The sequence below is a fragment of the Marmota marmota genome, unplaced genomic scaffold (genome assembly GCF_001458135.2).
Source record: "Marmota marmota marmota unplaced genomic scaffold, marMar, whole genome shotgun sequence".
In the NCBI taxonomy this organism is placed as follows: domain Eukaryota; kingdom Metazoa; phylum Chordata; class Mammalia; order Rodentia; family Sciuridae; genus Marmota; species Marmota marmota.
The window spans coordinates 7,624,379-7,640,381 of record NW_026000016.1 but is presented as its reverse complement, the minus strand read 5'-3'; the positions used below and the strand labels follow the sequence as shown (position 1 = coordinate 7,640,381).

General features: G+C 38.1%; 1 protein-coding gene and 1 long non-coding RNA gene across 3 annotated transcripts in view; one reads left to right on the top strand and one right to left on the bottom strand.

The window, feature by feature from the left end:
- Positions 1-16,003, bottom strand: part of Nrp1 (neuropilin 1) — a 140,425-nt gene that overhangs the window by 20,341 nt on the left and 104,081 nt on the right. The window contains exons 9-11 of one of the 2 annotated variants that reach the window (XM_015483466.2): positions 11,361-11,692; positions 5,880-6,024; positions 2,402-2,506 (exon numbers count right to left, since the gene is read on the bottom strand). In XM_015483466.2, coding sequence (XP_015338952.1) covers positions 2,402-2,506; positions 5,880-6,024; positions 11,361-11,692 — 582 coding nt within the window. The remainder of the gene's footprint in view (positions 1-2,401; positions 2,507-5,879; positions 6,025-11,360; positions 11,693-16,003) is intronic. The other variant, XM_015483467.2, reaches the window with a different exon arrangement.
- LOC125618436 lies at positions 3,275-11,378 on the top strand. The gene is made up of 3 exons (XR_007349699.1): positions 3,275-3,390; positions 9,480-9,726; positions 11,242-11,378. It is a non-coding gene; the product is annotated as an uncharacterized LOC125618436 (long non-coding RNA).

Genomic DNA, 16,003 nt, shown 5'->3' with positions numbered 1-16,003 from the left:
CCCAAAATTCAGTGTTGTTAATAAGTAATGAGCATTTTTTCTAGAGTATTTCTCCCTCTCTACACAAATAGGTCACCCCAGGAGGAGAAATTAAATAGACATCATCTGTGTTAAGTAACTGAACACCACCAAAGAGAGCTTTGGTCCCAATTTCCACATTCCCACCTATCAGGGTTAAAGTGAGAATGCTCTTGATTTGGTTTTATTACACGGAACATCCAAAGTTAAAGCCCTGACAGAAAAGTCTGAGATAATTAGCAAAAGGGATGAGGAATGGCATGTGAGCACAGAGGTGCAGTTTTTAGATGTAAAAAGGTGCTTGGGTTAGGTGAGGGTTTTAATCCTTGAAAACAATTCATAGGAGCACAACCTTTTTTTGAAAAAGAATAGCACATAGCTTCATAAAGCAAAATATGCTTTTACAAAAGGACAAACTGACCTTGATGCAAGAAATGACTGTGAAGCATGAGAATATCTTTTAAAATTACTTCTTGATGAGGATGTGGGGTGGGCATTATCAATACCATCAGAGGTTCTTAATGCATGCATATATTCATAGAATAGTTGTTGAAACAAATATACTGGTGTGAGAAAACTTCCCCCCATTGGTAATATGTAAATACTAATAGAATTAAATTTTTCTCTCTCGACTCAAGAAACAATCTTAAACATTGTAGGTAAAGCAAAACCTTGTACTTTTAAAGGGTTGTCAGTGTTTCCACTATAAATGACCCATTTTCTGTGGTTTGTGACTCCCCGCCATACACAGTTTGCTCCAGGCTAACATACTTGCCCTATTTCATTCAAAGGCTTCAGTTTCAATTGATTCAGTCATGAACTAATGCAAAAAATGAGAAGGTTGTTTGTTCTGATATAAGGACTAAATCTGAGGCTTTGTTTCTAATCGATATTAACTGACCACTTTAGGGTTTATGAAGAAAAGAACCCCTCAAAAAGAGGGCAATTGAAAAGGGTATATTGTGATTCTGGGATCATTCCTTTTTATGAGGAATTTCACTACAGATGTGTGACAAGGTCTATATAATCCTGAGGTTTGTGAAAGAGTGTTACAGTAATCCTGGGAAGGTTCCACAGGACCTACTCATGGAATGGTAGTTTTTTACATCAGGGTTTTCAACTTGAACTTGACATCTGACATAGAAAAATACCTCTGCATTAGTTAATTTTCATGGCTTGTGGTTACTTATATGTAATATTTATAGTCAAAAGCTCATAGCAATGTAATGCTTATTGGTTATGTGAATGTAAGTGATAATCCTTGAAATCTGGGGAGCAATGGCTTTAGGAGGTGGGATTAAAAGGTAAACCCAGTTCATAGGACACTAAATTTGGGGGAAAATTTTTTTAACCCTTTATTTCATTTTGGAGTGCAGAGTTCTCTGACTCCTGAGAGAAGAGCTTCTGAAGTAATTGGAAATGATGGGACATTCCCTGAATTTTAAATGAACATATTAGCCAATAACCTGGCTCTTCCATAAAGTTACATGGTAACAACTTCAGTTTTGACCATGGAAATTAATTATGTGGGCTATCTGAGTCTATTTTGGGCAAAAATACAGACTTGCACTGAAAGGTTCAAGCTTAATCTAACAGGAGAGTCACATGCTCTACAAAACTGCATTTTTGACCCAGGTAGCAGTTACGGTCCCATGATACCTTTTGCAACAATTGAGAGCAAATTCTAGCTCCCTGGTCAATTCCCAAATCCTGTTTCCCCACTTGCCTAATATTTTCCTCTGCCATTTCAAGTAAAAGAGAAGGTCACTTTCTAGCTTTTACGGTTGTAGAAATTTGGGGTAATACTGGATTAATTATGAGGCATTCAGCACACACCATCTCTGAGATATTTGCTAGTGGTGGTGGTGTGCAATAACAACTAATTCTACCTTTGTAAATTTTCATGTAAAATGATTTATAGAATCCTCCTCACTTAAAAGTTGCATTTCAAATATAAGCCTAATTGAATCAATTAGTTAGATAAAGCTCCACTCAAAAAAAAAAATATTGTCCTCATTAGGAAAAGAAAATGAACATTTTGAAGAGTGTAGCTCTGAATGGGTGGTGTACCACGTTATGGCAGGAGTTAGGGTCTGAAGATGAGTATTTGTTTAGCACATTCAGTCTTGGAGAAATTCTTATTTAATTAAGAGAATCCTAACCTTTGGATCTGAAAAGGATTCAACCCATTCTTTCAAATGGTTACTTGGAGATGTGTGAAAATGAAGATGATGTGGTCAGGCTGCCTCTATTCCTAGTGAAGCTTTGCCATTATGCTCATGTCCACCACCATGAGGTGTTAGAACACACACAGACATTAGCTGGGCTCAACCACCACATGAACTGAAATGGAACAGCGATGGGATGAAGATGGTTTCTGCACCTGTGAGCTGGAAGTCATCACCTGTTCCGCTGTGGCAGTTGGCCTGGTCGTCATCACATTCATCCACTGGGTTCCCATTGGGAGTGGTTGGTCCAGCTGTAGGTGCTGAAATGAGATCCAAGGATTACTGTCTCACACCTCTGAAATGTATTCTCAAGGTTTGGGCTGTTGAATCTGCTAAAGCTTTTGCAGAAAACTCTAATCTGTAGTAAGAAGGCCAGAGCCATGCTTTGCCTCTCTTTCAGGAGGCTAAATACACTTGGATTTTGCAGAATGCACCAGAGTTGCTTTGGTATTTGATCTGTATCTGCTGAGTGGAGCTGGCTGCCTTAGCATTTTATATATTGCTTTCTACATAAACATCCTCTTTCCGAAAAGCTCTTGAATTCTCACTGGCCTGGAGTTGAGAACTCTGATGATAGAGATTTTGCTTGAACTGTTTTTCATTTCATTTTTAAGGTGATAGAGAATTCGCTTGTCATGAATTCTTTTGTATACTTAGTATTGACCAAATTTGTTAGGTGTATGATCTTTTTCCCCAAAAGGGAGCATCAATATTCACACTTAGAACCACATTGTTCTTTTTTAAAAGAGTTATTCCATTTCTAAGTAGCTTCTCAACCTGTGAGCCCTCTTGCCAGAGCAGGTGTGTGAGAGGAGTTGTCTCATATATCCTGAGGTCATGTTACCTGGACTCCCATGGGACTGCATTCCAGAGTTGGCAGGTATTCCCATATCTTTGAATTTGTAGTTGAAAGGTAGCCAACATTAATCAAAGACTGCTTTTGAAGTCCTTTAAATTTAGTTCAGTCTACTTTTTTGTTTTTCAGGCTGTTACTCATTTTTGCAATCTGTTTAATATTTTACAGTTTTCAGGATTGCATTTCACTTTATGAGACTTGAGATAAGGTACAGTTCCCTTGATGTTTGAGAACCATACAAGATGCTGAGAGTTGGGGGCCTCTTCTCTTACAGCTTCTGGCTAGTAGGTATGTACCAGTAACTGCTGCTTTCTCAGTAAAAACTTGATTCTGTTTGTTATTGTGCTTAAGTACCGAGAAGAGTTATGACTAATGTAAAAATATAGCTAAGTTTCAACTATTTCAACTTCCCAAATACATACACTAAAGATAATTCAGTAACTCAGAAACCATCCTGTACACGCCATTTAGATATGCAATGCAGACTTTGTAAAATGCACAGACATGTCTCCTGGGCTCTATTGCCACCACTGAATCAGCAGAACTCTTTCTGGAAATCCACGTAGTTATCTTCTCTAAGCTGTCCTTGATAATATGTTGCTTTTACTATCTTAAACTATTTACTCACTTTACTGATTTTTCTGCATTCCTAATGCTGTTTAGAAAAGAGAAGTTTGGCCCGGTTTGTGGCTCAGTGGTAAAGCGTTTGCCTAGTACGTGCGAGGCCCTGGGTTGGATCCTCAGCACCACATAAAAATAAATGAAATAAAGATATTGTGTCCAACCAGAACTAAGAAATATTTTTTTTTTTAAAAGAGAGAAGTTCCATATTGAAAGTAATCCAGGACAGTGCCTAGGTTAAATAGCAAAATGTAGAAAGTGAATGATTTTTGTGCCCCAGTTTCCCTACTTGAAAATATTTTATTTTCTGTGGTTCTGTTTCTTCGATGTAAGTGCTACCTCAAAATAGGAAAGACACTCATGGAAGGCTGGATCGTGTACCTCATCTTCTCTGTATCCCTTTAGTATGTTCCCCAAAGAACAACTGGCAAAGCAGATATTTAATAAGTCTTGTCGATCAATTTAAGGGGAAAAAATAACAGTCCCTTTCACCAATTGTGTTAAAAAAAACTTTGACATTACTCTCAGATATTGGTTTCTCATATGACTGGGGGTGACTTCCTCATTTTCTTGAGTGCTTGGAAACATCTGCAGTCAAATCCCTTCACCAACGATTTCTAGCTCACTCACTACTGAGTTGACACTGTCAAACTGCCACAAGGCTCAGCGTTTTCAACTGTCCATTCTTTCCACCTCCTAAATCATTGCTGCCTTCCAGAATCTAGATTAAACACCCACCTGGTAGCACCAAGCCTCCCTTTTCTAGATGACCACATTTCTCATGCAAAGAATGAATGTGTCTGTAAGGAGGGTCTATCTGTCCATCCCTTCTTTCTCTTGGCATCTTTGCCAAAGCCTTGTCACATGGTCATTCTTGGTTTGTGCTCCTAACGATTGGCTAATTCAGAGGTCTGGGACATGGCTACAGATAAGGAAACAACCACCCAGTAAAAAGTGGGAGATAATGACCTACCTTTAAATAAACATATAGAAAAGTAGCCATGAATTTATTCACTAGTGATTGATAGAAAGCTTAAGATCCTGTAGTGTAGGAAAAGTTTCATGGTATTTAATGTGCTTAGGAATGTAATTACATTTGGTTAGCTCAAAACACAAATAATTTTGAAACCCAAACAAGGTGATATTAAAAAGCATTCTTTGAAACAACTATGAGCATATGCTCAATTGATTAACATCTGGGTACCAACAATAGCCATTCTTCAAGCTAACCTGGAGTAAAAAAAAAATCTCTATGAGGATAGGAAAGCCGGTGTAAGGTTACTCATTTATGCCCAAATCTAAGGCAGATGGGAATTCTAATGCACAAAAGCAGTAAATGTACAATAACCAACTCAAAACATCCATCTCAATCATCATATGTTAAAAGAGAGTGCAGACTTGAGGTCAGTGTGTGCACTGGATTTGTCCTTGTTATGACCTTCATACAACCATCTAAATGTATGTAGTCATATTTTTAAACAGATCCAACCATACTTTCATACACATGATCTCATGTAAAACTTTGTTTCTACGAAATTTGCAGCAGACTAAGAAATTCATCCAAGATAAGTCTTGATGTCTTACTTGTCAAATGCTGCTTCCTGCTAGTAGGTGACAGTAGTCAATATCACAGACAGAAACTTAGATCTGATACAGAACTCTAAACAATATTAAAAAGTCAAAGGACTTGGTAGGTTAAGGAAAAGGGTAATAGAAGAGAAACTGTTTAATGGGTAAGAAGTTTTACTTTGCAGTAAAAGAAATGTTTGGGAACTTGAAAGACATGGTGGTTTTACAACAAAATTATGAAGGTAGTAAGTGTCATGGGGTTGTTCACTTTAAAATGGTGAATTTTGTGTTATGCAAATTTTGCCTGAAACAATTATGATTAATAATCATAATTATAATCAGAGCTACAATTCTATAGAATCTGAGGAGAGTTATGCAAACAACTAGCACAAAAGGAAGATTCTGAAGATGCTGCTTCATGGTATATGCTAGAATGCTGAGCCTCACTGATTGACAGGCAAGGAGATGGAGGGGTCACCTGGGTGAAAAGGTGGCAATTTTGCAAAAGCACCATCAGAGGCAGAAATGCATGAGGAAGGAAATAAAAAAAGGAGGAAACTAGAAGGGACTCTGGAAGTTGTAATTACCTTCTACTTCACAGCCCAGCAGCTCCATTCTTAGCCCTAGTCCGCCATGAGTGGCTCTCTCGGGGTAGATTCTGATGAATCGTGTGGAAAGAGGTGGAAAAGTCCGTAGCTCAGGTGTGTCGTAGTTGTTGTTGCCTTCAAAAGACTGTGAAGCATAAATAACACAAGGTATTTAAAAAGAAACCTCCTTTTTTATTGTTTTTCTACCCTCTGCAGGAGAATAAAAACTTTTCCTCTATGTTTTAAGGGTTCTATAATTGAGTCTATGAAATAAACTAACAGTAGATAGATTAAAAGGTGCACAAATTTATTACATGTTTAAAGGTAAAACATGCGAGATAATTGACTGAGTACTCAACAAGATCTAGAAGTTCACATATCCTCTTCATAGGTGTGAGGGGGGCAATGTAGGAAACTTAGGGGTGAGTAAATGACTTGGGAAAGATGAAGAGTTTCTTGGAAGAACAGCTGATAACATGTCTGTCTGGGTGAGATATTGACTCTGTTCTCTTCTTCTGTAATTGACCTTACTCTTCCCTAGTGGATGAGATTCCTGGGACAGTATTCATAGCAGCTGAGTTCCTTTGGAAGATACCTCTTTAGGCAGATAAGGAAGTTCAGAGAAATTCCTTCCTTGCACATTCTGTGCCTCAAGTGCCCTAGAGTTTGGGGGATGGCATTTCCTGAACTCTTTCACCTCCTTTAGGACTCCTCAGAGAGCAGAGAAATAAGCCTCATTCTACCACTTTGAAAATGGTGAACATTTCTTTCATAAATGAGAAAGAAAAAAACAAACCTTCTCTAAGAGGTGACAGATGTCATTTCACAGGAACCCCATAGTACACACTGAAGTACTGAGGCTGTACCAGAAACTGAGCATTTAACGAGACATATTTCTGAATGATATACTGACATGCCTTGGAGAAGTAACACTTTTATCACTACCCTGAGGTGGAGGAAGATAACTCAGGAAGAAAACTAGTCATTTCCAGAGTCTATAGTAGATAACCACATTTTCAATAAATACTACAGTTACATTCACTTAAATGAGAGGGTCCTAGTTTTGGTAAAACTTGGTTCTCTGGAAGAGGAGAAATTAAATTCTTGAAGTAGACGATAGTAATTTTTTTTTGGGGGGGTGTTGGGGATAGAACCCAGGGCCTTGTGTATGCCAGGTATTCTCTCTACCACTGAGCTACACCCCTAGTCTAGAGACAGTCAGTTTAACGGAATGAAAAGGCTACTTATTAAGAAAGTGGATTATTCCAACCCACTGAGATTCTTAAGTACTACTTGTTGGAGTCATGTGTAGATAAAAGACCTCATCTTAGGAAAGTAACCCGGGTCCTGACTACCAAGGAATGCTCTGATTCCTGGTTGAATTGTATGTAGTATGCATTGGCACCCCTTTTGGAATGCATACATGCCTAGTTTGAAGGCACTATGACCCTTTTCAGGAGCTAGGCCACTATTGCAGCACTATTGCTGGGTTAATTTATTTCCCTTGTTACATCAACAGGAGGGTAAAAAATCACTGGGTAGAATCAAAAGAAACTGGAGTGAAGATTAGGCCTCATTTGTTTTTCAAGAAATGAATAAACCTCCAAAATCCCCTTTTCTCCAAAAATCACTCTGAATCTGTTGAGAATGGAAGAAGGGGAGGAAGATTAGAAAAATAAATTTTCTATTGTGGTGTTCATTAGTGTAACACACTAAGTGCTTAAAATATATTAACCTATTTATTCCTCAAAACAACTCCAGGAGGTAAATTCTATCATTACTCATCTTTCACAGATGGGTAAACTGACAGTAGAGTGCACAAGGAATTTGCCTCAGCCATGTAAACAGTAAGGAGCAGAGCTAGGATTAGCACCCAGCCAGTCTTAACTGGGATTAAGACATCTCTGCTCTTAGAAATCATATAGTCTAGACTCCTTATTTTATCTGTTCATCCATCTATCTATCTATCTATCTATCTATCTATCTATCTATCTATCTATTTATCTATCTATCTATCTATATATCTATCTATTTATTTTTGAAGGAGAGTGTCTTGCTCTGTTGCCCAGGTTGGTCTTGAACTCATGGGCTCAAGTGATTCTCAGTTCAGACTCCCATATAGCTGGGATTACAGGTCACCACAATTGGCCTACATTTTAATAGGTGAGAACATTGAGGTCCAAAAAAATGCCCATGCCTAAGGAACCATAGTTTCATTAATTTGTATTTAGCTGGTGACAACTGGCTACTAGAACTGGTAGCTCAGATGGACTGGTTGGCCCCTAAGGCAGTGCCAGTCATGAATGGGAACCAGACCCAATAGTTGGTCAAGACATCACAGAGCTACCTAAGATGTGATCTTTTAGAGGTGGAAATGCTATGACAAGAGAGTGGAAGCACATACGTGGTGACACATTGGATAGGCTGTAATATGACCAGGGGGTTTCTGAGTTATAGAAGTAAACCAATTGGTCTTTTCCAACTCAGAAAACCTACACAGGAATCTGAGAATGCTAACATAAAGCTGCTTCTCACAATTAGTTTTCTTCTATTATTATTATTTTAAAGAATGTCTCACTATCAGGGTCCCGCACTCTTGATACAACTGCAATTGCTGCCAGTAATTGAGAATCTGACATATATTATTGTTAGGCCCAATTAAGTTGTTGTCAGTAAGATGCTAATTATAATGAAAATACCATTGCACACGTGCAAAGTCTGTCTGTGTTAAGATAACTCCAAAGATCACAGGAGAAAAGCATTGGTATCTATGGAATCCCAGGCTCCTCTCTTAATTTTAACTTGAGCATAGAATTGACACACTGTAAATATATTATAAAAGCTGTCAGTAGTGAGCTGGGAAGAATACTCACAACTCAAACCCATATGGACCTGGACTAATTTTGATAGCAGAAACCTGCTTATGAATTACCATGGTGTTCTGCAACTAATTATATTTTAGAAGACAAGGGCTTTGTTTGGCTCTATCTGTTCCTGAAAAGTCTAGTTAATTTAAAGGGTCAATACCTTCTCCATCATGCACTGTTTGTGGGTAGGAGTAAGGAGAGGGCAAGAGGATTTTATACCTATCAAAGTACTGTTTTATTTTATGAAGCAGAGTACTCATTTTACTTCTATTTAAAAGGTACTTGGCATCCTAAGCAGGTAGCCTTCATTTGTACGATAAAATATGTTTTAAACATCTTTATATAATTAAAACTATGTGCTGCTCTAAAATTGAAGGTTTTATCAGTTTCCTTTTTCATCTTTAGAGGTTTTATTTGAAGGGCATGTTAGAAATCATAGATTGGTCTCTACATAAACAATTTACAAGCTTTCATGGTTTTAAATATCATAGGAAGATGATAATGATGGATATTTTAGGAATAAAACCCAACACATTCAACCAATCTTGAATTGAGCATTTTGTTAAAGTTAAAACACATGCATGGGTTTCTTGTGGAATTCTGTACTCGGTCTACTACAATAGAGTGATAGCTTTAGGCTTGATTGCAGACGCTTGGATTAGATAACAAAGAAGGCAAGCATATGATGCGTCCTATCAAAAGCATATGGTGATTTGTTTTCTGTCTCTCTCAGAACTCTAGTGTTGAAGAACGTGTCACAACAGCACACTCTGCCATTGACAGCAGCCCCAGGAAGTTGCTGATCTGTAGCATATTCACATTCTGATGAAATCATAATGCTCCCTGCTCCTCAGAAAAGACCAACTTATAAGAATCTCCAGTTCTGATGTTTATTTTCCTTTCTCAGTCACCAGGATGAGAGAGGTAGACATAAAAGAGGAAAGAGAAATGGACACAGAAAAGAAAGTAGCCACACAAAGGTAAATATAGCACTGAAAATTTTTAGAACCCACAAGGTAAGACAGGGAGAGATGGTGGAGAATTTCTTACTCTTCTGAGAGTACCAGCTCTGTCGGTGGCCAGTTGTTCTGATGCTGACCTGCAGCCTGTAGAGGACAGGGAGATCTTCTCAGAGCCCCACATCTGGAGGGAGTGGGAGCTGGCAGCACTAGCCAGGGTTATATTTCCTGCCTGAGATGCCTGTGGCCTGAGTCACTACACTACACTTGGTGGAGTGGGGGCAAGGATAAAGCAAGAACAATATTCCCTCCAATAAGCTGAATTTTCTTCTTTTGCAAAGGTCCTGGGCAAAGCAGAGATGGAAAGGATAAGGCCAAAAGGCCAATTGTGTTGGTGTGAGAAGTATCATCAGCTGAATGCAATTCTCATATTGAATACAGAAACTAAGCTGCTGATTGCCTGTGGGTTGATCCTTGTTTTAATCCTAAACCCACTTCCGGGCCACCCTGCAGACTCCTGGGGAATCTTTCCAAGTTGGTGTTGTGTACTCAGGAAATGCAAATGTAACCATCAGCCTAAGTAAAAGTTGATTATGTAAGCATATCTGTTCAGTTAAAGAATTATGCCACATGTTTTTAGAAATATTGGAATATTTTTATCTTGAGATTCCCTTCTGTTTTCACTGGATTATTAAGAGCCAACAGCTTTTTAAAAGGTTCCAGATACATCAAAAATATACTTAAACATTATTCACAGTAGCTCAAAGATGGAAGCAACCCAAGTGTCCATCCAGGGATGAATGGACAAACCAATTTGGTGAATTCATACAATGGAATGTTATTTAGCTTTCAAAAGGAATGAAATTCTGACACATGCTGCAGCATGGGTAGAAGCCTGGGGACAGAATGCTAAGTGAAATAAGCTAGTCACAAAGGGACAAATACTGTATTACTCTAGTATTGTATGATACTCTAGCCTCCTAGAGTAGTCAAATTCATAGAGACAGAAAATAGGATGGTGCTTGCCACAGAAGGAGGAGAGGGGGAAACAGAGAGTTGTTATTTAGTGGGTACAGAATTTCAGTTTTGCAAGATGAGAAAGTTCTAGGGACTAACTACACAACAATATGAGTTTATTTGACATTATTGAAGTGTACACTTAAAAAGATTAAGATGATAAATTTTAAATTACGTGTATTTTATCACAACTAAAAATTTAAAACAGGGACTGGGCATGCAGCTTGGTGGTAGAATGCTTGCCTAGTAGGCCCAATGCCCTGAGTTAGATCCCCAGCACTGCAAAAACACATAAATAATTTAAAAATTGAACACTTAATCCAGTGGTGGATAAGAGAAGAGGAAAAGACACCAAATAGACAAAGTCGAGTCTGCAGTCAGCCCCAGCTCCAAACCTCACTCTTATCCACCTCCCATCTGAATGTTGAGCTGAGACTTTTCCCTCTAAAGAGGGAAAGGGCGATGCTTTTCCATGTTGACCTCAGGCATCACTTTCCTTCCTGTACTCGTTTTCCCTAGAATTGGGGTCCCACTGACAAAATAAGAATGAGCCCTTCCTCAAGAAAATGCTGGAAGTCCTTGACTTACATCAGGGGATTGAGGAAGAACTTCGACGGGGACCTCTTAGTGGACCTCACCTTGGGCTTGCGCTTGCTCTCGTCCATGATCATCTTCCAGTCGGAGCCATTGTTGCTGTACCCTATCTTGAACTTCCTCATGAACACCTTGTTCTCTCGGTGCTTCCCACCCTGAATGATGATGCCCCTCACAATCTTCTCCTCCCCCAGGTCCACCTGGAGCCACTCATTGACGTAGGGGTGGGGTGCAGGCGGCAGTGCCCAGCCGGAGCGACTGGTGACCAGACGGATGTTTTCGGGCATCCAGTTTCTCTCCCCTTGGTTGGATGCTGCAATCTGGGAGTCTGAGATGAGTCCAGACACCATGCCCAGCATTCCAGAGCAAGGATAATCTAGGAGGTGGAACGAAACAGATAATGTAAAATTATTTTATGGGAAAATAGTTTCTAGAAAGAAAATGCAACCATTTGAATAAAGACAGTGTCTTCTACCCATTCATATGTTTTCGGTCTTTGGATTATTTTACATTACACCAGAGCCTTCCCTCCCTTAAATCTTTCTCCTACTTTTATAGAATTTCCTCTTTCTTCATTCGTATCCCAGTAAGGAAAATTTTTAGCAAGACACACACTCCCTCTCCCTGATTATTTTTAGTTCTGCTGCATTTAATGTCAAACTCTGGAGGGTTCAGTCCCATTAGTATTCAGAAGTTATTCCCAGATCAAGGATAGGTGCTGCCCAAAAGAAATTCAGAATTAACCATCAGTTGGAGATATATAAAGAAGCAAAACCCATATTGAGAAAGTTGCTCAAACAAAGATAAAAAGAAGATGATAAGGAGGTGAAGACACAGAGCTTGATTGAGCTTGGAGAGGAGAGGGGAGTTCTGGGAGGTGGCATTTGGGTTGAGTGTTGAAGGACAGTAATCATCTTCCCCCTCCTCATCCTTCTTTTTAATTGTGTTAGGAACTTTCCACCTGAATATCTTTTTGTCATCTCAAATATGCCATGTGCAGACTAAACTAGTCTTTTCCACTGACACTGCATCCCTTTACTGAACCCTGAATTTTAATTGGTGGCATCACCAATTACCTAGTTTCTGCCTGGTCATCTTGTCTTTTCTTATTTTGTACTTCTGTTTTGCTATCAAATACTGTCATGATTTCATTAAAAAAAGAAAAAGAAAAAGCTTGAGGTTGCCTCTTGCAGTTTCTGTTTCTTTGGGCATCATCGTGATCTGAGAAGCCATAGCTAAGGGGCTAAATAATATGGTGGTTGGCCTCCTACACTCTAGTTCTCCATCTAGAGTACACTAACGGCTGTACAGAAATTTTCATGAAATGTTGATTTTGCTATGTCATTCTCATGCTCAAAAATCTCCCGCTACCAAAAAGAATAAGCCAGACATAAAAGGACAAGTTCTGCATAATCCCAACTAATATGAGTTTCCTACAATAGTCATATTCATAGAGACAGCAAGTAGAATGACCATTGGGGTAGGGAGAGAAAATGGGAATCAGTGTTTAATGGGTAGAGTTTTAATTTAGGATGATTAAAAAGTTCTGAAAATGGGTAGTGTAGTTGTACAACAATGCAATTGTACTTACTACAAATAAGTTGTACATTTAAAATTGGTTAAAGTGGTAAACTGTACATCATATACTTTACCATATAATAAAAAAGAGAGATCTTTAAAATATATACCATGGCTTTCCATTATTTCTAGGAAAATATCAAAAATTTCTATCTGGGTTTCAAGACTTTCATTGTGGTTTTACCTCACTTGTCTATTTTTATCTAAGTACTAACAGCGTATTCCAGTTAGTTCTGTTTTCATGTACTATAGATATAACCCCATCACTGCCTTTGCTCAGTGTGTTCCTGCCACCCCTCTCTCCTCATGTTGACAGGAATATTCTGCCCAGACTTTAAAATCCAGCTTAGATTTACCATGGAAATTTCTCAAGCTACTCTCATCTTCATTTTGAGACATCCCTCCCCAGAAATATGGTGGCAGGTATGGAAAGTAGCCTAGAGCCTAGCACTGAACTGTATTGGTTTACGATTTTATCTACAGCAATATTTTAAGATCCTCAAAGGCAATAAACAACATCATAGACCTTTTCATATCTTCTACACCAACTCAAGTAGCTTTTGAGCATAGAGCATCAATTATTGATTAATTGATTGGTGGCCTAATAACAAAGTGTCCAATGCTTCAATTATTCTCTTTTTAAAATCATACATCTCAATCAAGAACCTGCCTAGGGATGATAATCTACTTTTCATTGAAACAACTCAATTCCCCATGCTGACAGTAAAAAAAATAGCCTAAAAATAAAACCTTCCTGAGCAAGAGGCACGCTTCTAATGCAATTAAACTACACTCATGTTATCAGTTGACCCTTAAGAATTAATTACTCAGATACTTTCCACATGAGTTGGACAGTTCAGATCATGTCAATTCTTCAGTGCCTGCTAGTCTAGGAATTATGCATGTAGTTTTCAACCAGGCATGCCAGACCTTCTACCTCACATTCATACAAGGCCTCTCCTCATCTACCCCTTTTACATGAGCCAGTTGAGATGAAGTACTTCCTGTCCTTAGGGAAAGCTTTCTCTCATTCATTCTCTCCACTAAGAATTCCCCCATTATTTTGCCATTTCCACTATCTGATCTGCATAAAAATAATGACTCATTTTCAAATGCCAAATCATTTCTTCAACATTTTGAATCTCTGCAGCTAGACATGGTTTTCCTTCTCTGGGATTCTTCACAATACTTCATCAGCATTTCTCATATGTTGACAATCATATTCAGTTCTTTAAATTGCTGCTTTTTGCCTCCTCAGATTTTAATTTTGTTGAGGGCATGAACCAAATCGTTTATTTTTTCTTTCATTCTTTGACTGTTTTATACGATGTTGTCCTCAGCAAATATTTGTTGAATGAATCAACTTATTAATACAATAAAAGACAGCTGTCATTTTCGCAAATACCCTTTCCTGTAATTCAGTCACAGTATTTGCTCCAGGCTGGGATCTGGAAACCAAGAAAAAACTCAATGGGGATTAAAAAAAGATTTACAAAAGGTATGTTACTGAGGGACTATGAAACTATAGTGTTAAAAATAGAAGTCACATTTTTTGGCCACTGTGGTCACACCTGCCTGATTCAAAACCAGCTCTTATAAAAGTCAATGTTCAGTTGGTAATGGGGACCAGATGTTACCATTTGTAGAAAAACATAATTAACTTGAGTATTGTAAGGACAGCAGAACCTTCACCAGATCAATGCCCTTTTTCTAATGCTGAGCTGGCTGAGGCACAGTTTATATCTCCACAAACCGTGGGCCACTGAGCCACCATTCAGCTAACATAATATTCCTAGTGCAAAGTTGACCTGCTATTCCTTCCTTATGTCCACCTCATCCAAAACAACCATGAAGGGCCACCTTAATCTGCCTTTGACCAATAACTATGTTACTTACTTTTAATAATTAGGAGAAAAATTATATTAGCAATTAATTCAATTGACTGAGATGCTAGTTTCAAACTGCATTCTTCTATAGGTAGGCTGGTTCAGATGTAGTTTAGCTTAACTTTACAAACCATTTGGAAATAGTTGCCAGTTTTAGCAAACAAACAAACAAATGAAAAAAGAAAAAATTGGATGCACAGCTAAATAAGAATTTCATAAAAGTAATGAATACTTTAAAAAATATATCCCATGCAATATTGAGGATATACTTATATAAAAAATATTCATTATTTATCTGCACTGAACATTCTGCATTTTACCCAGCAACCTGTTGGGAAAATGAACATTCAATCCTGGATGAGAGGGAGAAAAAAATTTTATAGTAGGGGACTGAGGTGGATATTTCCAGTGAGATATATATATATATATATATATATATATATATATATATATATATCTGTAAAATATATATATATATATATTTTACAGTAACATCTCTGTACTTAGCTTTAATGGAAAAACTGAGACATCTTGATAAATCAAATGTCCATTTAACCAGTTTTCAAAGACTGAGAAAGTAATAGGTGCTTTTGATGGGAGGCCCTAAATGAGAATAAGCTACTCTTTCCTCAGTGACTTAGCTGCGGCATCTAAGATGGTCATTGTGATGTGTTCACAGAGTAATTTTTAATTTTGTAGATTTTTGTTTTTCATATCTAGTCTGTTAGGATCTGCCTACTCAATAGGACAGGGTAAAAAAATTTGAGGTCACTTCCTTGTTAGAAGGCATGGATAGAACTGCATATTCATTCAAAAATAACCGTAGAGTGCTTATTGTGTTACTGTATACTTGTGTTACAGGTACAAAGGACACAATGGAAAATAAGGTAACCGAGGCCTTGCTTTCATGAATTTTCTAGTCCAACAGGGATACTTCAGTTCTACTCGTTCATTAATCTCCATGCTAAGGGGACCATGACCTCAAAAGAAGAAAATTTTCTGTTCTCATAACCAAGAGAGTTACCTGATACTGCCTTATTAGAAGGTCTCCATGCGAGGGCTTATTCTGGCTTCACTTTATGGAATACCACATCCTACTTTAAATTACTGGGTACCATTTAGTGAGCACTCACTCAAAGCCAGGTATATTGCAAATATGCTTTCATTTAATTCTCCTTACAGCTACATTAAGGTTAATCTTATAGATCAGGAAATGGACATCA